The sequence below is a fragment of the Muscardinus avellanarius genome (genome assembly GCF_963383645.1).
Source record: "Muscardinus avellanarius genome assembly, chromosome: 7".
Classification (NCBI taxonomy): Eukaryota; Metazoa; Chordata; class Mammalia; order Rodentia; family Gliridae; genus Muscardinus; species Muscardinus avellanarius.
Window position 1 is genome coordinate 69,817,745 of NC_137793.1, and position 23,375 is coordinate 69,841,119.

A 23,375-nucleotide genomic window follows, 5' to 3' on the forward strand; every position below is an offset into this window, starting at 1 on the left:
TTAACTGCAATATAACTTGTAGCCATCTGTGGAACTACATACTATTCAATGCCTCAGAGGGAGAGTGGAAATGCAGAAGAAGCGTATTCAAAAAAGCGAAGAGTAAGTGATAAAGCAGCTAACATCAAAAGTACTCCAGGTTATTTATCTATTTATTTATTTATTATTTTTTATTTGAAAACAGTGTCTCAATAAGTTGGTGAGAGCTTCACTAAGTTGCTGAGGCTGGCTTCAAACCTGCAATCCTCCCGTCTTAGCCTCCCAAGTACTGGGATTATGAGCATGCACCACTACGCCCTGCTCTCCATGTTTATTTAATAGGCGGGAAAAAGTTAAAAATATTTGTCTTTATTTTGAAACAGGTTCCATCCCCAGTACTGTAAAATATATATAATATGTCTTGTTTTCCTCTGGCTCCCTACTATGGTGACTCAGATACCTAACTCTACAAAGGAGCACGTCAACAATGATAACTAAACGTCAATACAGCACAGTTTATAAAGAAGACTACAGGGGATGCTTAATACCTTTCCCCAAAGCTCTTTATGTTTAATAATTCAAATAATTAAAAAAGTAGAAATTAAGCTGGGCATGGTGGCCCATGCTTGTAATCCCAGCATTTGGGATGCTGAGACCGGAGGGTCACGGTTCGCGGACAGCCTCAGCTACTTAGTGAGACCCTGTTTCCAAATAAAGAATAAATAATAGGGCAGGGAGTGTAGCTCAGAGGTAGAGTGGCCCTGGGTTCCATTTCCAGACCCCCCCCCACACACACACAAAATAATGTAAAAAAAAAAAAAGTAGAAATTGAATCCGAAGCTTATATTTAGCTGGTCAAAAATAATTCCTGAATCAAGCCAGGCACAACTATTTCTTGTCTGAGATTTATACTGTACCCCTCAATGCTTTTGTATGTTAAAATGATTTAGTATCTTCATTTCTTATGTGTGTCCCACTGACTACATGTGAACACAAGTACAACTTGTCTAGAGTGTCACCCTCAGACCGTATCTGCTTGGCCCGGGAACGTCTTAGAAATGCAAACTCAGGTCCCTCAGCTCCACCGAATCAAGCCCTGGAGACAGAGCCAGAGATGTTCTTTGAAGTCCTCCCTATGATTTCGACTGTACTCAAGTTTGAGACTCATCATCAGAGTGAGCATCCAAGTGTACCAAGTGTCAAAAAGCCCGTACACTACTGCAGGGCAGTCTAAAGCTGTTGCCCAAGGATGAAGACTCACCTAATATAAAATATAGATACTAATATAAATATAGATAATATAGATAATATAAATATAGATACTAATATAAAATCTTTACATATTACCTCAGTGTGTCATGCCATTCGTGCTGTTTGTTATGGGGTAAATTTAGTTACAGCACTAATAGTGAGAAAAGCACCCGTACATTTTAATCTATTGATTCTTCTGCTATGACGCATTGTACAGAGAGGCTATTCTTTACTAAGTACATAATTTAAAATAATCTTGGGAAAACACAAAGTTAAAAGCTGAGAAACTTAAATGCCTATAAATTAAATATCAATGCCAATAAACTTAAATATCAAGAAGACCCACCCAGACATGAAAACTCAAACTACACGTGCTATCTAGCTCTTAGTCTACTCATGATCGCGAAGTGCTGCGGTTCCCAAGTGCGCCTCACTCGCGGGACCCGACAGCCGAGTGTTAACGGCGGCTCCTCACCTTGAGGTGTCGGCTCTGCCGCTGGCCTCGCCTTCGCTTGGGTCCCTCAAAACAAAGTGAACGTTGAGATTTAATGACGAGTGAAAAATATATCAGAAAACCTGTATCTAAAATGATTCTTAAAATAAACTTGTTGAGCAAACTTCTACTACGACAGTTTTCTATTACTAGTTGGTCTAATACTATTCCTGTGTTTTTTTTTCCATAACCATACTATTATCATTTATTGAGCGTCTACTGGTTACTGTCAAGAGGAGATACCAGGTGAAAGTTTAGGATTTTTTTTTACATGATCTTCTGATTCCCAGACATAAGTTGTTTTTTTCTTTTCTTCTGTGTCACTGGGGATTGAACCCAGGGGCATTCTACCTCTGAGTTATACTCCCAGCCCTATTTTATTCTTTATTTTTGAAACAGGGTCTCACTAAGTTGCAGAGGGCCTCACTAAGTAGATGAGGCTGGCCTCTAACCTGCAATCCTCCTGTCTCAGCCTCCCAAGTACTGGGATTACAAGCATGCGCCACCACGACTGGCTCCAGACAGTTTTAATGTCATAATTTAACTTTTGGTTTAGCATAATTGAAAGCTAAAACTATTTAATAGCATCAGCCACAAGATTTAGCTTCATATTTGTTGTTACATATAATTCCAGTAGTCGCTCAATTGAGAAAATAAATTAACCTTGTAGTTAGAAACAAAGCTCAACATGTATATATTTGTAAAAATAAATATCAACTTTAAAATAAGCAATAAACTTATTTCACAAGTTATGCTAACAATTCATGCACAGTAAGTCAACAGCTTAGCTAAACAGGTAAGTCTAAAAACACAGATATAACCTTACACAAGACTCTGATCTTACCTGGATATCCACCTGTGGGAACAAAACCAGGAAAACACGACTAATTGTCCTTGTTGAAAGTAATTAATTTTCTCAGTCTTCCAAAAATTTTAACCACTTTGTCATTTTCAAAGGTAATTAAAATCTATATAGAAGTATTAATTTTCAAACCAGTTTAACAACAGAGGAACTTGTGATAGAGAGCAAATTATTTTTCAATAGGTGGGAATAACTGCCCCCTTGAACCTTTAAGTTAAGGTTGTCCTAATGTTTTAACCATTCCATTTATGTAAAATGCACGGGAATAAAATCGCTGCCACTCTCCTAGTCTCAAATTAAAATAAGCTCTACTGAAATGGACCTCCAGCTCCAGGCTTTTCTTGATAAACATATTGAAAAGGATAATCAATTGTATTCTCACATTCAAATTAAGTTTCTCAAGTTTCTATTTTTGACAACTGGTATTTTCATTGGGAACTATAATAAAAATTCAATTCCATCTATACAAATCTATTTTCATTATAGCAAACTAAAAGATTTTTGAGCATGTTAAACATGAAATGTACATTTTCAGTTCATGTAGATGTATTATAGAGAATGGCAGTGCTCTTCCTCAGCAAAAAAGATCATAATGTTCCCTGCCACACAGGTAAAAATGCCATTACTAGGAAGGGACAGAGGCTTAACTGAGCTTATCTATTCTGCTTATATTTTACCTTTTAGCTTACTGTTAGCAGACAACTGCTCCACTGCTGCGGAAATTTAAGCATTGTAAGTGAAATGTTCCCCAGGTCCTACTTCCTCTGTTATAATTAGTTGAAATAGCAATCAGTTCATACCCTGTTCCTACATTCCTGGGTGCCAGGAGGAATGCTGATAAATATTTTTGCTACCTGGCAGTTGTTTCAAACAGCCCAGCAAGTCTGCACTGGCAGGAGGCAGATGGGGATATAGAAAGTGCAATTGGCTGTTAAGAGCATACATAGCATAGTATGGCTCTCTAATGCTTAAAACTTAAAACACCTTACATATAGCAATATATACTCAACAAACTCAATTGTACAAACAGGTCATTCCAGATATAAGAATGAGTTATGGTTAGAAAATCATAAGGTTTGTTGCAAGAAGCAAACCATGCCAGTTTCTAGGGAAGAGGTTTCCAGGTAGAATAAACAGCAAGTACCAACTCCTGGAGCAGAGGTGTGCCTCGTGTGCTCAGGGACAGCCAGGTACCTACATGGTAGATGTTGAACCAACATGGAGAAGAGTAGAAGAGGGAAGAGGTCAGAGCGAGAATGGGAGCAGCAACTGTAAGGTCTTTGGATTGTATTCTGAGAAAGATGGAAGCTAGTAGAGGTGTGTGTGTGTGTGTGTGTGTGTGTGTGTGTGTGTGTGTGTGTGTTGCTGGGGATCAAACCTTGGACTGACCTATTGGGCACTCCTAGCATGGACTTCTGATATGGGCCTGCCCTACTTCATTTTTTTCCAGTTCTCTTTGGGAAACTTCTCCAGCAGGAGGAGGTGAAATATGAATATTGGTTTAGATTATGAAGCACTGGTAGGAGTGATAGAAGCAGGTGAATTCTGAAAATACCATAAGGGTCAAGCACCAACATAATTTGCAAATAGATTTGATGCGTGGTATGAGAAAAAGAGGCATCAATGACAACTCCAAGGCTTATGGCTGAGCACTGGAAGGACGGTGCTGCCATTTCCTAAAAGGGTGCAGAATGAAGGAGTGGGAGGCTCCAGGAGGGGAACCAGGAGTTGAATTGAGTTACATTTTGTTTGAGAACATGAAGAGCTGAGCAGGCAACTGGGTTCATGAGGCTGCAGTCTTGGGAAGGTACCTGGGCTAACAATGTACACATGGCCTTATGAATAGGACAGCATCTGATGCCATGATTTTGCAGCTCACCAAGAGACTGAAGACAGCCAGAGGAAAGAATGTGTCCAAAGACTGAGCCCCCGGCCCTGCGATACATAGAGTCAAGGGGAAAAGGCAAGAGAACAGGAAAAGAACCAGCAAAGGCACCCAGGAAGGAATTGTTTGTGCGGCAGGAGAACACCAGAGCCAAGTGGGAAGACATTTCCACTGTGTGGAGTGCTGCAAGATAATAAACTTCTCACAGGAAGGCAGGGACTCTACCCATCTTACTCAATGCAAAATCAACTACATCTAGTAAAGTGTCTAGCAGTACATGGTACATGTCCTAATGTTCGTCAAAGGACTCTATGGCAATCCTTTATCCAAAACTTCCAACAGTCGTCTGGAAGGCACTTTCTTGTCCTGACATTCTGTCACTGAACTTCGTCCAGAATATTTTTTGCTATGTTTCCTCTATAATCTAAATTTTTATTTCAAGGTAAAGAGAAATATTTTGCACAATGCTTAAAACACAAGTAGCAATTATGCATTAAACTTAAAAGGTATTTTTCTTCACTTTAAATTTAATCCTGGCTTAAGTGGGGTGGGATACAAAGAGAAATACACCAAGTTATGTGTGCATGTATTTATGTTTCAATTTTTTTTGTGTGTGGTTTTGGGGGTGGAACCCAGGGACTTCTACCTCTGGGCTATACTCCCAGACCTATTTTATACTTTCTTTGGAAACAGGATCTCACTAAGTTGCTGAGAGCCTCACTAAGTAGCTGAGGCTGGCTTTGAACCTATGTGATCCTCCTGTCTCAGCCTCCAAGTGCTGGGATTACAAGCGTGTGCCACCATGCCCGGCTTATGTTTCACTTTGAATCTCGCGATGATGTATAATTACACCAATAAAAGTATAAAAAATTAATCCTGGCTTAACTGTGAGAAAGAACTAGCTTATTTATTTTATTTATTTATTTATTTATTTATTTATTTATTTATTTATTTATTTATTTATTTGCAGGTCTGGGGATGGAACCCAGGGGCATTTGACCTCCGGGCCACACTCCCTGCCCTATTTTTATTCTTTATTTTGAAACAGGGTCTCACTAAGTTCACTAAGTAGCTGAGGCTGTCCGCGAACCGCGATCCTCTGGTTTCAGCCTCCCAAATGCTTGGATTACAAGCGTGCACCACCACACCCGGCTAAGAGCTAGCTTTTAAACATAGCTTAAGTAGTCAGCCAAGTTCCAAAAGCAGACACTACTGATAATCTGACTTGTAAATGGCCAGCCAACAATGTCCTATAAGTATCCTGCTGACTCTGCAGTGAGTTTAGTTTGGTCTTCCTCTATCAAGGTGTCATGCAGCATGGTAATTGCCCAAATAGTTCAATATTTTTGACTGATACGGTTAGAAATTGATGCATTTGAGGACTTCAGAAGTTTTAAGTTCAGCTGAGTGGTCTTAGGCAAACAGATCTATGAACTGAGCTCCATGACAAGACAGGAGACTGAAGCTGCTTCTCTTCCACATCCACTCTGAAACACTAGAAACACTAATGGCATTGAAAATTAATACTCTCTAAAGCAAGTGTAATAATTTCTTACCCATCATTTAAGACTCAGCTCAAGTGACTAGATGGATGGAGTTCTAGACAGGGACCACTGTGCCTTCCTCTGGACTGTGGGTATATTGCATACTTGTTTTATTTTTAGCTCATAGTCCGCTTTATGTCATGACTGGTTGTTTACATGTCTGCTTCTTCCAAGGAAGGCAGCACAGGTGCCATCTCATTCATCTTTATACCCCTCTCTGCACCTAGCACAGTACTTTGTACATACAGGGCTCTCAGGCATCTAGTGGGGCATGGTAATAGGTCAAATTTACATCAGCCTGCACCAAGTGTAGTATCTTGTATAATCAAATTGCAGTGTGTGTGTGTGTGTGTGTGTGTGTATGTATGTTTACTTTTTTTAGGAAAAGAGTGAAAACTGTACTGTTTTATTAGATTTAAAGTTTATTATATATGCATTCATTTTGTGTTTTATTTTGATGGGTATTAAAATTTTATGATTCAAATTGTAACAGAAATCTATGTGACTCCAATATATACAATTTTTAAATAAAGAAAAAAGATAAACTATATATACTATTAGCAATTATAAAATGTTTTCTTTTGTGGTACTTGATATTAAACGGGGTATTCTATCTCTGCACTACACCCCCGGGTCTATTTTATTTTATTTTGAAACATTGTCTTACTAAGTTGCTGAGGCTGGCCGTGAACCTGTGATACTAAGCCTGAATATAAAAGTATATTTTTTTAAATTAAAGCTGAGCATGGCGGTACAAGCTTGTAATCCCAGTACTTGGGAGGCTCACACAGGAGGATCGCAGGTTCAAAGCCAGCCTCAGCAACTTAATGAGGCTCTCTGTAACTTAGTGAAACTGTTTTCAAATAAAAAATAAAATAGGTCTGGGGGTAGTCTGGGAGTATAGCCTGGAGGTAGAAGGCCCCTGGGTTCTATCTGCAGTAAAACATACACATACACACTCATACACACACACTGAGAAAGCATTTTAAGTATAAGATGCATTTTAAGACATTTTATATTATTTCTAAGGCAGCTTATATTTCATTCCTTTTTGTAAATCAAGGCTTTTAAATACAAGATAATCTTTTAATTAAAGCATACACTTCTGATTTCAAGTTTCTGTTCTTTCTACTCTATTTGAAAGCATTTTTAAATCTCATTTTGTCCATTTTTTCTTTTTCTCTCAGCACTAATGAAATGTCATGAAACCATTTTGAAAAAAATCAGCAAAAAAGTCAAGTTTCCTTTCTAATTCCTAGTGGAAACAAAACACAGCAGTACATTGGTACTGACCTGCGAACAAATTTGGATGTAATTTTGCTTATTATACCAGTTGACGTTCCCCTTCTGGCATGTGCAAATGCGCCCGTTTCATGGGAGGGTGAAGCAGGTGGCCCGTTATAAGCAGCGCTGCGTCGCTCCCGGAGCTGCTCTCCGTGGAAAGTGCTTCGGCTTGAGCTCCCTCGGGGGAAGCGGGTCCGGTCTGGAGTGGTGGCACTAATACTGTGAGCAGATGGGGAAGCAGCAGGCACTCTCTGGGTTGTACTGCTGGGACAAATGAAGATGTATTATTCAGAATAATGACAGGAAATGCATTCACTCATTCTAAAAACTGGAAAAAAATGGGTATGGCTACTTCGTTTGGCCCAATTTTATTTGTTCACTAGAGATGAGATATGTGCGTTCATTGTATTTGCTATATCATCACAGAGGGATTGGATTTCAATTTGAAAGTAAATATTTTTTAAAATAAATATCTGGTCACCAAAGATTAAGAAATTAATAAAACAAGGACACAGACAAATACCTTTCAGTATCGGGAAAATCCAATGAGGGTATTGTATATTTATTTTTATTAAGCGTGAGTGTGTCTTTATATTTTACTATGTAATCTAAAAATCCAAAATCCAATACTTTGGAGTGTTTATATGATGTCATAAATAAAAAATTCTATACCTGGTTTCCCATGAAAAGACACAGTCAAAGTGAAGGCACACTAAAAATATTATATAAAATCACCTTCAGGGTATATGTATAAGATGTGGAAAAAACAAATTTGTGGCATGTGTAGACTTGGGTTCTATTTTAAGATATATCATTATGCATACATAAATATTTTAAGATCTAAAAAAGTCCAAAACTTCTGTTCCCAAGAATTTCAGATAAAGGATACTTAGAATAATTAATTTGTACTCTTTTAACTTAAACTTTAACTTAATTTAAACTTTAACTTAAATGTGGAACAAATTTTATTGTTTATCAAGAAGACTTTGAATACAATCATTTCTTATTTATAATTTAGGCCTCATTGCTAAATTGGATGCAATGAGGATGTTGGATGGCCCTACCAACATGACAAACCAAACCTCATTATCAAAGGGTTAAAATACTTGGGTGTTCTGAGTATGAGAAATCCTAAAGGAGATATATACTAGAAAAGCAGACATATTAATTTTATATCAGCACAGGTTCTTTGAGTTCATATATTTCATTAATAGTAAGTAAATGGCAGGAGCCAGAGGTCTCAATGCCTAGTCTAACTTTTTTTTTTTGTGTGTGTGTATGTATGTTTATTTTTTTGCAGTACTGAGGACTGAACCAGGGACATTCCACCTCCAAGCTACACGCCCAGCCCTATTTTTATTTTTTTTATTTTGAAACAGGGTCTCAGTAAGTTGCAGAAGGCCTAAGTAGCTGAGGCTGGCTGTGAACCTGTGATCCTCCTGTCTCAGCCTCCCAAGTACTGAGATTACAAGTGTGTGCCACCACACCTAGCTTGGTATGTTTAAAAAGCAAAAAACAAACAAACAAACAAAAAAACAAAAAAAGCAACATTCCAGGCATGGTGGTGCATGCGTGTAATTTCAGTACTTGGGAGGCTGAGATAAGAGGTTCGAAGCACAGGTTCGAAGCCAGCCTCAGCTACTTAGTGAGACTCTCAGCAACTTAGTGAGACCCTGTTTCCAAATAAAATATAAAACAGGTCTGGGAGTGTAGCCCGAAGGTAGAAAGCCTCTGGGTTCCATCCCCAGCACCACAAAAAAAAAAAAAAAAGGGCAAAAAACTCACTATAAAAGTTTTTTAAAAAAGCAAAAAACTAGCTGGGCGTGGTGGCACATGCTTGAAATCCCAGCATTCCGGGGACTGAGACCTGAGGATCGTGGTTTGCAGACAGCCTCAGCTACTCATTGAGGCCCTCTGCAACTCAGTGAGACTCGGTTTCAAAATAAAGAATAAAAAATAGGGCAGGGGGTGTAGTTCAGAGGTTGAATGACCCTGGATTCCATCCCCAGACCCGCAAAAACAAACAAACAAATAAACAAAAAACCCTCAATACTTATATGATTAATAAGGTAGCAATACTTTACTATATATGTGGATTTAAAATAAAATTCCTGCTGGGCATGGTGGTGCACGCTTGTAATCCCTGCGCTTGGGAGGCAGAGACAGGAGGATCGCGCAGGTTCGAAGCCAGCCGCGTGCGCTGGCTTAGGAGACCCTGTTTTCAAATAAAAATGTAAAAATAGGTCTGGGAGTGTAGCCCGGAGATCCCCCAGTACCACCAAAATAAAATAAAATAAAATAAAATACCTTAAAAATCCTCCTCTACAAAATAATTTAAATTACAAAGTAACATTTTTGATAGCAGCTAAAGTACACAAGTAAATGTATGTTCAATTCAACTCTTCTTCCATTATAAACACTTAGGCTTTTCAAATAGCTCTTAAATATAATGGTGATTATTATGTATTTTCAAATGATTCTATTTTTCTAAAGCAGCAAAGAAAGTGAAATGTGACTAGAATGTTACCCAGGCCGGTAAGCTTCTGCGCCATCTTTAATGGTTGGCAGTGTGACTTTAATTGGGTGACCAGAGGTGGACATGGACTTCTGGTGGCGGGGTCGGGCTGAGGTGACAGCAGAAGCCACAGTGGAGCCTGTAGAAGATATGCTGCTTGCAGACATCTCTGTGAGGCTTTCAATGTTAAAAGTTGAAAAGATCATGAAAAAGAAAAAGGAGAAGCATACAGTTTACTAAAATTTAAGAAGCAGATTTTTACAAAATAGACTGATATTTTTCATGACTGAAACACTTGAAAGATAATGGCAATACTAATAATTGATGAAACAATATTCTTGTTACAAGTGTGTAGGGAGAATCTGTCACTATCTTCCATCAAAAAGATCTTACATATACATGCTCTATATATGTGAATCTGAGAATATGAAAATTATTTTTGTGGATGTGTGACAATTTCAGATAAAATGATTATGACAGGACATTATTTACTTTCCCCAAATCAGTTTTGTGAGATGTGCTGCTATAGTGCATTGCCCTAAATTACTCACCTAAGAAATCACATTATAGCTGGACGTGGTGGCGCATACTTATAATCCCAGAGCTTAAGAGGCTGAGACAGGAGGATCGCACAGGTTCAAAGCCAGCCTCAGTTACTTAGTGAGGCTCTCAGCAACTTAGTGAGACCCTGTTTCCAAATAAAGTATAAAATAGGTCTGGGAGTATAGCCTGGGGGTAGAAAAGCTTCTGGGTTCCACCCCCAGTACTATAAAAAAAAAAAAAAGAAAAGAAAAGAAAAGAAAGAAAGAAATCACATTATACCCAAATCACTAACAATGTAAACACCATGAAAGCATTTTTAGCTCATATTCTGAAACAATAGGTTCACCTATAGCCTAAAGGATCTTACGTTCAAGAAAGATAGTTATCTTCGTATGCCTTATAATGACATTTACTTTAAATGACCATAAATTGAGAAGAAACAAATGTGAGAATGGTCAGTCCACTCTATTGAAATGATTAGAGGTAGAACTAAAAATAGAATTTTAGTTTAAATAGCCAAAAGGCTCCATAATGTTCTGAGCTATTTTGATGAGCAGCCTTTCTAACTCATAACGAAAAAAAGTTAAATTTCTTAAATACTATTTATCATTATTTAAAATAAAGCACTTTAAGCATTTCATGGAGCTGGGCGTGGTGGCACACATTTGTAATCCCAGCACTTGGGAGGCTGAGACAAGAGGACCACACAGGTTCAAAGCCAGCCTCCTAAGTAGTGAGGCTCTCAGCAACTTAGTGAGGCCCTGTTTCCAAATAAAGTATAAAATAGGTCTGGGAGTATAGGCCAAAGGTTAAAAAAAAAAAAAAAAAACCCTGAGTTCCACCCCAAGTACCACCAAAAAAAAAAAAAAAAAAAAAAAAAAAAAAAAAAAAGAATTTTATAGTTTGGACTGAGATGATCACATTTCTTTAAGGGAAAAAATAAAGCTTTATTATTTGGACAATAACAATGATTTGGTGGGAAGGGAAAATGGAAAGGAAGAGAAGAAGGAAGTAGCAGGTGCATAAGAGAATATCGTTTATGTTATGACAGTTACATTAGACAACATTATCTGCTTACTTACAGGGAAATATTAACTATCCTATTTTATTCAGAAATTCATAGACTAAGATTTACCTCCTGGTTTCCTTAAATATTTCCCCACCTCTCCATCCTGGTACAGAAGGGCAATGCCTTCGTAAGAATGGCTGGTTGCAGTTTTACTTTTTTGTATTTCCTTTCCTCCTGACCTGTTTAATGCTCCACAGGCATTCCAGCAAGAGCACCCTGGAGAACAGCAGCAGTGATGTTGCTGCTTGGCACGATGACATTTACCTGCTGTCTTTTCCATTCTGCAGCGCTGCGTATCGATCTGTGGACCTTTCACAGACGTATGTATTCCTTCTTGCCATGCTGCCTCCAGGATATGCATTGCTCTTTAAGAAGGAATAAAAGCAATTTTAAAATTCGAGCTATATTTATGGAAAGTCCAGGAAATGTATCTTAGCTGCTAGTGACCTGAAGAAAACTTATACAAGAATCTTAATTACTGAGAACCTTATATTAACAAGAGCTATCTCCTCTCCTCCCTTTTCTCTCCAGCTTAGGTTTCTGAAAAAAGGCAAAGCACTAAGAACAAATTCATCTTAGTTGTGGCTTATAGTCACTCATACAGTGGCAGCCAGTCAGCACTTGGAAGCAACAAGAAAGGGGGTTTTCATTCACAGCCTCTTGTCAAAGTGGGTGGTAGAGAGAATAGAGTGGTGTACAGTAACTTAGGGCCATCTCAACCAAGGAACTAGTGGCAGGTTAGCTCTGCACTAAACCTCATGGTGAGCAGGAACTGACACAGGGAAGACGATGCACCTTCCCAGAGGCCTGTGGGTTACTATTCTTCACCTGTGTTTGGACCCTCCTGCCTCCAGCCACTAGAATAGTAAGCAGACTAAAGCTTCAGGGTTAAAGTCATTTCCAAGGCTGCTGTGCTACTCTGAGGATATTTCCTCTGCTCTCATGTTTTAGCCAGGAGGCAGGCCAAATCTGAGGAAGAGAAAGAATAAGCAAAAGGGGACAGATAGCTGGGTGTGGTGGCACACGCTTGTAATCCCAGCATTCCGGAGGCTAAGACCAGAAGATCGCCGTTCACAGACAGCCTCAGCTACTTAGCAAGGCCCTTTGCAACTCAGTAAGACCCTGTTTCAAAAAATAAAAAGACTTAAATAAAAAAATGAACAGATAGATGGGTGAGTCTCCTTACCACAAACATAACCCTTCACCTGTAACCCCTGCTGCTATGCCTGCCAAAACATTGACTGTGAGTAATCAGTAATAAAATATAGAGAAATGATTTTCAAAAGGGATAAAATAATCTTGTTTTATCCTTACTCCAACAGAAATAGTTGTCCCTATCTTTGGCTAATCTACCTATTACTATTCTTTAAAAAAATTAAAATCAGTAAGTTAATTGATATCTGCTTAAGTTCACTTTGGAGAAAGAAGAAGTATCACATAAAAATTGTGTAAGTGAGCCGGGTGTGGTGGCGCACGCTTGTAATCCCCATGCTCGGGAGGCGGAGACAGGAGGATTGTGCAGGTTCGAAGCCAGCTGCACTGGCTTTAGAGACCCTGTTTTCAAAAATAAAATAGGTCTGGGAGTGTAGCCTGAAGGTAGAAGGGTTTCTAGGAACCCCAGTACCACCAAAAAAAAAAAAAAAAAAATTGCAGATTTAAAACCTTTCAGGGGTAGAATGAGCTTTGTCACCAGTTACAGGAAAAACATAAAAACTACAAAAATATAGTAGCAAAAAAGGCTAAGATCATTAAAAATACTTTTAGGTAGATGGGCTGAGACTGGATGATCATAGGTTCAAGTCTAGCCTTAGCAATTTAGTAAGATCCTGTTTCAAAATAAAAAATAAAAAAAGGGCTGGGCATGTAGCTCAGAGGTAGAATGCCCCTGGGTTCAATCTCAGTAAAACACACACACACACACACACACACACACACACACACACACACACACAGAGAAAATGACGCTGGGCATGGTGGCACATGCTTATAATCCCCGCGCTTGGGAGGCCGAGACAGGAGGATTGCGCTGGTTCGGAGCCAGCCTTGCTGGCTTAAGAGACCCTGTTTCCAAATAAAAATATAAAAATAGGTCTGGGAGTGTAGCCCGGACATGAAGGGCTTCCAGGAACCCTACTACCACCAAAAAAAAAAAAAAAAAAAAAAAAAAGAAAAAAGAAAAGGGGAGATCCATTATGAAACTAACTTGCACTACAGTTCTTTTTTTTTTTTTTGGTGGTACTGAGGATGGAACACCCAGGGGGCATTCTACCTCTGAGCTACACTCCCTGCCCTATTTTTTTTTATTCTTTTGAAACAGGGTCTCACTGAGTTGCAAAGGGCCTCACTAAGCAGCTGAGGCTTTCTGCGAACTGCGATCCTCCTGTCTCAGCCTCCTGAATGCTGAGATTACAAGCATGCGCCACCATGCCCAGCTGTATTAGTTCTTACACTAGAAATGTAATCTGTAGTTCACAGTTTGAAGTACATTTTTTCCATTACTTGCATTCTCATTTAACCATCATACACACCCATGGCTACAGAGTAGAAAGCTATACCATATTTTATTTTGTCAATATATTCCTAATTTTTTTTTGTGTGTGTGGTACTGGGGATGAAACCCTGGGGCATTCTACCTCTGAGCTACACCCCAAGCCCTATTTTTTTATTCTTTATTTTGAAACAGGGTCTCACTAAGTTGCAGAAGGCCTCACACTAAGTAGCCGAGGCTGTCTGTGAACCACAGTCCTCCTGTTTGAGCCTCTCAAGTACTAAGATTACAAGTGTGTAATCACTACGTCTGGCTCATATTCCTAATTCCGAATATTTAAATTATTCTCTATTTTGTTTTTATAAGCTACCAAGGTGGTTGCCTAGAAGTTTTCTAAAAATTTAAAATCTAAAGAAAAAGATCCTAGAAATCCTAATAGAAAACGTGGAAAAATCTAAGGAAATTATTAAAACTGCATAAAGATTACTAATAGGCTGTAAAGTACACTCACAGGCCCTAAATGTAACAATGTAAGAGTATTTTAAATCACAAAAGACAAATATTTTACCAAAAACTCCGACAGGATTAAGTTCAGCCAGTTGCAGTGCACCCAAATAGTTACTCACACTTGAAATAGCTGAGGACTTTTTCCTCTCTGGCCCCACAAGAGGACTCGTAGTCATCTCGCTTTTTGACCCAGCTGTGGTGCCGCCAAGTTTACGAGTCACATCTCTGTCCCACTCCTCTTTCTGTTCACTCTCTACGCTGTTAGCCTGAGGCCTTTTGGTATATGAAACAGCAGGGGGAATGGATGGGCCAGCTGTAATTTAAAAATAGCACAATTAGCTGGAAAACAACTGACATTTTTTCACAAATAAAAATCCTATAATGAAAAAAATCTGTATTTGCATGGTTTATCCTCTGAACTAAAATTAAACTGTTTGGTTACAAACATTAGGTCAGTCCCTGCAAAACGGGATTATAAATCCTTCAAGAATGTGAATCTGTGAGAACTGGATGACAGGCCCATGGAGCTGTGAATGTGCAATGCTTAGAACACGTGAGTCTGGGCGTTTTCATGTCTTTGACTTGGTCCCCCACCATGATCACTAAAACGCCGTTGCTTCTGATTTGCTGAGATGCTTCGCTGGACCTTCAGGTGAGCAGGGGACTGAAGCGTGCTGTTGTTTAGGTCACTACTTGGCCGGGATCTCTGACACAAATTTCCACTGGATAGCGACTCACCGCCTTCAAACTACAAAAAATAGATGACAAGGATTTTAAAACAGATAAATATTTGTATAAACAAAACACACGCTTGGTCTTGTCATCTCCTTTCCTCCTTTCTTTGTGGTACTGGGGCTTGAACCCAAGGCATTCTAGCACTGAGCTACGCCCAGCCCTTTTTCTTTTTTTATGTTTGAGAGGGTTTGCTGTCATTGCATCCTGGACTCAAGCCTGTGACTTCCTGTCTCAGGCTCTCCAGGGCAGGGATCATAGGTGTGAGCTGAGGCACCCGGCTGCTCGCTTGGCTTTCTACACAACTCAAAGCTATGTACAAGGAGCAATCAGACTCCACGCGGGCTTGGATACGGAACTCCAGGCTGCAGGAGGAAGGGAGGAAGGACACGGAAAAAGTGCTCCCAAAGTGCTGCCACTTTCTGTTATTTTATACAAATCCTTAGTTTAATCAAAACACCAAATAATAGCTACAAATCACTGGATGACAATTCCATTCTTGATATGGCCCTGAGCTTTTTATATATGTTACTTTGCTTAAATTATTGCAAAAATATACAATGCATTAACTTGCACTGAGGTTAAAAGTCAAAAGACATCACTGGGTTTCAAACTTTCGAAAAAACCTAAAATTTTAAACACACACACACACACACACACACACACACACACACACACACTACATATATGTATGCGTACAGACATACAAAGAAAAACTCTGTGTTAAAATATCCTCATTTGAATTTTTTATACTCTAAACTAGGATCAAACTGTTTTGTTTTGTTTTTATTTTCTCCATATTTACAAAACAAATTTGGCTTATTGGCCGAGCAGGAAGTTATACCTACTTAGAACTAAGCATGGTGCATTGGGGGTTGATACACTACCCCTTCTCTAAAACAGAAATGTTGGTTGTTGACAGAAAATTTTAACTAAATTACTAGCATTTCGATGGAATATCTAAATTCATATATAGATAGTACTAATGACAAATAGCAGAGTAATACTTAGGATGGTAATTTAAAAAGATATTAGCTAACACTGTGCACAGAGAAATTTGCCAGCAACTACTCTATGGACTTTATAAGTATTGATTTATTGAACTCTCTAAGAAGTAAGTAAGTACTATTATCCTCATTTTATAGATAAGGAAATTGAGGCACAGAAAATGAAGCAAGCATTTAGGGGTTGTGCTCGGGTAGGAAGAGGTGGTAAGCCTGCTCTCAAGGCCAAGCTCTTACTAACAGTAGTTTCACTAGTTTACATCCAATACAATTAGTACTTCCTTTTAGCTCCTAGTTGTGCTGGGGTGCATGGTTGTAAAATTAGTCTTCCTGTGTATTTTAATTTTAATTAACAAGGAAATTAAAGATCTCAGGAGTAAAATTTAAAATTTCAGAGGAAACAGTTAAAAACGCTTTAGAAATGATCTTTGGTGCCATTCCCAAATGATACCACTCCCCTCGCTGTGTCTCACTGAAGAGTCCTCTCCTCCACTCTAATAAGAACCTACTTAGGGGGTTCATTGAGAGCATTAGATGAACTAATACTGTGCAGTCCCAAGAACAGTTCCTGGCACATTACTCTGTGCAACATGTGTTCCTTTGATAATGTCTTCCAAATCTATTATTTCTATTCACATCTTTTCCTCCAGATCCAGAGTTTTACATACAAATATATACTAGACAGCTCCAATTAAGAGTACTCTTCAATTCAATAATTCCAAATTAAACTTCCCATCTTCTCCCTGAATCTACAACTTTCCTGTCTTTCATGTACCTTATACAATCAGCCATCCATACAAGAAATATGAAGGGCTCTTATCCCTTATCCCAATGGTCTCCATGTCCTAGTAACTGTCTCTCATGTTACACAAGGGGAGGTCTCACCTTAGCTGATGCAGGACCTATCCTCCTCCAGCTCCCAGCACATCACCCTACAGCACACACCGACTGCTCATCCCTGTGCTGAGGGCCCCTTAAGGAGAAAGACTTTCTCGTTTTTCTACTCATAGTACTTAGCAGAATTTCTGGTACAAGGAAGGTTCAACAAATGTCAGCTGGAATGTATCGCTTCATTCATAGTTGCTATTTAATTATAAATAACTCCAGCCTTTTCTATAAAATGCTTTCCATTGATGTCTAATTTTCAATCAACTGTTCATCATCTGGCCTCTATTCTTATTCTCAATTTCTACCCTTTATAGTTGCTTTCCCAAAGGATTATTTACTTTGATGCCTTACCATTTGTATACAGATAATTCCTGACTCTGTTTATTACAAATCTTTCCTGGCGTTGAGAATAGAGAGCCCAACTATAGGCATTAAAGCCACCTGACACTGGACAAGGCAAAATATCATGAAACAGCCTTTCCCTGGGTCCCTCTTACATACATCATTCCCAACGTTTTTGTTTTCATGCTGTCAGTTCCTCTTGTCTCAGTCACTGGTCTCCCCTGCACACCCAGCCCAATCATACCGCCTTCGGTAGTGCTGCTGTGCATGGACACACAGACCAGGCACCATGCACCTCTGGAGCACCCTTGCAGAGTCGGCATGAAATCATGAGCTGTGCCTCTTGCAGCCATGCAGGGCAGTGGGCTTGCTCTTTCCTACAATCTCTCTCAATATCCAGAAATTAAATTAGTGCCTTGATTTTTTTTGTGTGTGTGTGATACTGGGGGTGGAACCTAGGGGCTTTTCTACCTCCAGGCGATACTCTCAGACCTATTTTATAGTTTATTTTGAAACAGGGTCTCACTAAGTTGCTGAGAGCCTCACTAAGTAGCTAAGGCTGGCTTCGAACCTGTACGAATCTCCTGTCTCAGCCTCCCAAGCGCTGGGATTACAAGCGTGCGCCACCACGCCTGACTAGTGCCTTGATTTTTTAATTCTAAAAATAAGGATCTTTGTATTATTTTGATACCACAAAGAATAGATTTACTAATATCATATTTTATTCTTATTTGTCATTTAATTAAAGAAATAATTCACATTAATTTAGAAAGGTGAAAAACTTACTTCAGGTGGTTTTCTACCTAGAAGAATATAAGTAGCCATTACTTCATCGTATTTCTGACTTATTAAGGCATCATTTATTTCATCTCGTGCAAAACCCATGGTGACCATAATGTCTAGAAAAAAAAGTACAAATTTTCTGAAAACAGATTTATTTTAGTGAACATATCAGCAAAAAAGGGTAAGTTTGAAAAGACTAGATGTGAAAACTAAGTCCTAAAAATTTAAAGTGCAGTTTTAATTATAAACACTTATGGATTATTAATCTACAAATACTCTATGTGCAGACACTATACATCCCTAGTTTTTCATAACTATCTACACATCATGAGTATATTCATGGACCCACTCAGTTTCTCACTGCTTAGTACATTCCTGACTTCTGTCCAATCAGACTGTGTCAGATGCAAAATCTCTGTCTCTCTTGACACAGCCTCAACTACTCATGGAGGGGTTTCTCTGATCTTCTAACAGTTTTTGCTTTCTTTCTGGTCTGCGATATTGACTCTTCAGAAGGCTTGAATTCCACAACTGTTCTTTTGACCAGGGTTTTAATGTTCTTCTCTGCCCTCAAGCAGACAGAAGCCCAGCTGAGATGAATCCTGTGAACTTCTGATGGCTTTGAGTAGGGAGAGAGAAACAGAACAAGTTGGAAGGAGAGTTCTAGCTGATTGTGGGCAATAGAAGGATTGGGAAAAACCCTTCTAAATCAGTACTTCTAAATTTCTGGCAAAAATACATGCTATGTTTGCTGATACTTATCAATCCTGCTAATTTATATCAGGCATCTCTCCGGTGAAGGAATGCAAAAGGAAAAGAATTAGGACATTATTTTAATTTTTTGGTACTGGGGATTGAAGTCAGGGTCATTCTACCCCTGAGCTCCACCCCCCATTCTTTTTTATTTTTTTGTTTTGAGACAGGTTACTGAGTCTCGCTACGTTGTTAAGACTGTCCCCTGAACCTGTGATCCTCCTGTTTCAGCCTCCCAAGTACAGGAATTACAGGTATGCACCACCATGCCCAGTTATTACTTTAATTTTTATATCACAGTTGCCAACATTTAAATTGAACCATAAAGCCAGGCGTGATGGCGTACGCTTGTAATCCCCATGCTTGGGAGGCTGAGATAGGAGGATCGCACAGGTTCGAAGCCAGCCTCAGCTGGCCTAAGAGACCCTGTTTTCAAAATAAAATATAAAATAGGTCTGGGAGTGTAGCCCAAAGGTAGAAGGCCCCTGGGTTCCATCCCCAATACCACCAAAAAATAAAAATAAAATTGGCTGGCACGCTTGTAATCACCGCGCTTGGGAGGCGGAGACAGGAGGATCGCGCAGGTTTGAAGCCAGTGGTGCTGGCTTAAGAGACCCTGTTTCCAATTAAAAAAATAAATATATTAAAAAAATAGGTCTGGGAGTGTAGCCCGGAGGTAGAAGGGCTTCCAGGAACCCCAGTGCCACAAAAAAAAAAAAAAAAATTGAACCATAATTTATAAGAGAAAAAAGAAAAATTTTAATGTATAGTGTTTATCATTAAAATGATAGTGGAAGAGACAGGATAATTGCTGCTAGTGGACAACTTCAGCTACCACTTAGTGAGGCCCTTTGCAACTTAGTGAAACCCTGTTTCAAAATAAAAATTAAAAAATAGGGCTAGGGGTGTAGCTCAGAGGTAGTCCTGGATTCCATCCCCAGTACCGCAAAAACAAAACAAAACAAAACAAAACAAAAAGATAATAGTGGAAGTGTTTTTGAAATAACATTGCTTCATATATATTTATATATATTATCATATATAATATATAATGCATATTATATTATTATATATATTATATAGTATAGTATACTATATAATGTAATTACATTATATATATTATATATTTTTATATATTTTATATATATATATTTTTGGTGATACTGGGGTTCCTGGAAACCCTTCTACCTCCAGGCTATACTCCCAGACCTATTTTATATATTTTTTAAATTTGGAAACAAGGTCTCTAAAGTCAGTAAGGCTGGCTTTGAACTTGAACAATTCTCCTGTCTCTGCCTCCCAAACGCAGGGATTACAAGCGTACGCCACCACGCCCGGCTCTTTTTTATATTTTTAAACGCTATTTTGGTAGACTAGAGAACTCTTGCTTGTAGCTTTATGGAAAAACACATCTCATGATATTTAAATACTTACCTATTCTTTTTGTATCATTAAAATCTGGTTCAGGCTCCGTATATGGCTTCAGTTCTTCTTCTTCATGACCAACGTTCATCCATCGATCTTTCATTATTTGCTAGGAAATAAACTCTGTGTCATGTTTGGTCAATCAATATTCAACCACTTATTTTAATAAATGTCAAATATACTGGTTCACTAAAAAGGAATCAAGTGATATTTTCAAATAAAGTTACTGTGCCTAGTTTGATTAGCAGTCTGACAAGAGGTGTAGGACTTTGGGACACTTATAAATCTTAGGACAATTGTGACTATCCTACATACTCACCAAAGGTAATGATTCAAAATAACCTTCCTTCCATATACGTTTTAAAGAAATATTTTTAAACCTGAAGTCTTAACATAAGAACCTATAAATTTTAATTTTTGATTCACATTTTTACATTTAAGATTAATGAAAAATTATAATTTTTTTTTTTTTTGGTGGTACTGGGGTTCCTGGAAACCCTTCTACCTTCGGGCTACACTCCCAGACCTATTTTTATATATATATATATATATATATATATATATATATTTTTTTTTTTTTTTTTTTTTTTTTTTTTTTTTGGTGGTACTGGGGTTCCTGGAAGCCCTTCTACCTCCGGGCTACACTCCCAGACCTATTTTTACATTTTTATTTGGAAACAGGGCCTAAGCCAGCGCGCGTGGCTGGCTTCGAACCTGCGCGATCCTCCTGTCTCTGCCTCCCAAGCGCGGGGATTACAAGCGTGCGCCACCACGCCCGGCCCCTATTTTATATTTTTGAAACAGGGTCTCTTACGCCAGCGCGGCTGGCTTCGAACCTGCCCGATCCTCCTGTCTCCGCCTCCCAAGCGCGGGGATTACAAGTGTGCGCCACCACGCCCGGCCAATGTGCCTGTATTTTAAAATCACCATTTACTAAATGTTAGAAAAGGAGAAGGTTAGTTAGTGAAGATAACTCAGAGGATGGGGGAGGGTAGCTAAAATTTAAGTCTAGAGTGAGAAATTACATAAAAATCAGGGTCAGGACAGGTGCTGATGAGAATTACTATTTAGATTTAAGCTGAGACTATAAAATAGTCCTGGGCTGTTAAAAGACAATGTAATAGGGGCAATCTATGGAATGGTGAGAGAATATTTGCAAACCATATACTGACAAAGGAGTAAATATCCAGAGTACATAAAGAACTCCTCCAATTGTATAATATAATCAAAATCACAATGATATACCACCTATACCTACTAGAATGATCACTGTCAAAAAACCCTAAAATAATAAGTGTTGGCAAAGACGTGGAGAAATTGGAGCCCTTGTGCACTGCTGATGGGATGGTAAAATGGTACAACTTCTATGGAAAACAATATGAAGTGTCCTTAAGAAACTAACATAACTACCATATGATATAGTAATTTCATTTCTTTTTTAAAATCTTTTATTGGTGCATTATATTCATACATCATATTGGAGTAAAAAACTTGTGTGTACATACATGTACACATCACTGATTTAACCCCTACCCAATTCCCACCCCATTCCCTCCCCATCTCTCCTTCCCTTGTTTGGCTTAGTGGTTGACTTCGATATGTTTAAGTACTTTGTGTGTTTTAGAGAACCACCCCCCCATACTCTCAATTAGGTTGTCTTGTTTGCTCCTCTATAGGATTTCCTTTTTCATCTAGAGTTCCTCCTATGACCCATTTCTCCTTAGCTTTCACATATTAGGGAAAGCGTCTGATTTCTTATTTTTTGTGACTGACTAATCTCACTTAGCATAATGTCCTCCAGTTCCATCCATTTCCCTGAAAATGATGTAATTTTTTTTTTTTTTTTTTTTTTTTTTTTTTTTTTTTAGTGGTACTGGGGTTCCTGGAAGCCCTTCTACCTCTGGGCTACAATCCCAGACCTATTTTATACTTTTTATTTGGAAACAGGGTCGCTTAAGCCAGTGTGGCTGGCTTCGAACCTGCGTGATCCTCCTGTCTCGGCCTCCCAGGTGCGGGGACTACAAGCGTGCGCCACCACGCCCGGCGAGTTTTTTTTTTTTTTTAATGAAAATTAGGAAACGCTTCACGATTTTGCGTGTCATCTTTGCACAGGGGCCATGCTAATCTTCTCTGTATCGTGCCAATTTTATGTGCTGCCAAAGCGAGCACTCATTTCTTGATATTTATCGAAAGAAACCAAAAGGAGGATATCCAAGAGATATTTGCACACCTGTGTTCACTGCAGGCTTAAGCACAATAGCCAAGATGTGGAAGCTACTTAAATGCCCACTGACAGATGAATGGATAAAGAGAATGTGTTGATTATATGCAGTGGAATATTACTCAGCCTTACAAAAGAAATTGTAACATGGATGAACTTTGAGAATTTATGCTAAATAATGCAATCATAAAAAGACAAATTCTTGATGATTCTACTTCTATGAGGAACCTAAAGTAGACAAACTTATATAAGCATAAAGCAGAATGGCTGTTGCTAGAGGCAACTATTTTAGTGTATATGTGGTTCTGGGGATTGAACCCAGGAGCATGCTACTTCTGAATTATGCTGCAAGTCCTATTTTTCATTTTTTTTTTTTTTTTTGGTGTGTGTGTGTGTATGTGTGGTACTATGGATAGAACCCAGGTACTTTCTACCTCTTAGCTACACCTCCAGCCCTATTTTCTTTTTTATTCTTTATTTTGAAACAGGGTCTCACTGAGTTGCAAAGGGCCTCACTAAGTAGCGGAGGCTGTCCACAGTGATCCTCTTGTCTCATCCTCCCAAATGCTGGGATTATGAGTGTGTGCCACAACACCTGGCTCCTATTTTTAAATTTTGAAACAGGGTTTTGCTAAGTTGTGGTGAGCTTCACTAAGTTGCTGAGGCTGGTCATGAACCTGTGATCCTCCCTTCTCAGCCTCTCAAGTACTAGGATTATAGGAGTGTGCCAAAAAGGACAACTAGTGGGAAAATTACTCTTCATAGGCAACAGGAAACTGGGAGCTGGGTCATCTGTGGATAAAATTA

At 38.8% G+C, this 23,375-nt stretch overlaps 1 protein-coding gene across 4 annotated transcripts in view; it reads right to left on the minus strand.

Moving 5' to 3' along the window:
- MARK1 (microtubule affinity regulating kinase 1) overlaps positions 1–23,375 on the minus strand; it is a gene marked incomplete at both ends in the record, with an annotated part of 135,216 nt that overhangs the window by 2,672 nt on the left and 109,169 nt on the right. For 2 of the 4 annotated variants that reach the window (XM_080699259.1, XM_080699258.1), the window contains 7 exons: positions 7,308–7,559; positions 9,826–9,990; positions 11,690–11,790; positions 14,540–14,733; positions 15,015–15,168; positions 18,173–18,285; positions 20,357–20,456. In XM_080699259.1, coding sequence (XP_080555385.1) covers positions 7,308–7,559; positions 9,826–9,990; positions 11,690–11,790; positions 14,540–14,733; positions 15,015–15,168; positions 18,173–18,285; positions 20,357–20,456 — 1,079 coding nt within the window. Of the gene's footprint in view, positions 1–1,705; positions 1,751–7,307; positions 7,563–9,825; positions 9,991–11,689; positions 11,791–14,539; positions 14,734–15,014; positions 15,169–18,172; positions 18,286–20,356; positions 20,457–23,375 lie in introns of all 4 variants that reach the window. The other 2 variants (XM_080699257.1, XM_080699256.1) reach the window with 2 other exon arrangements.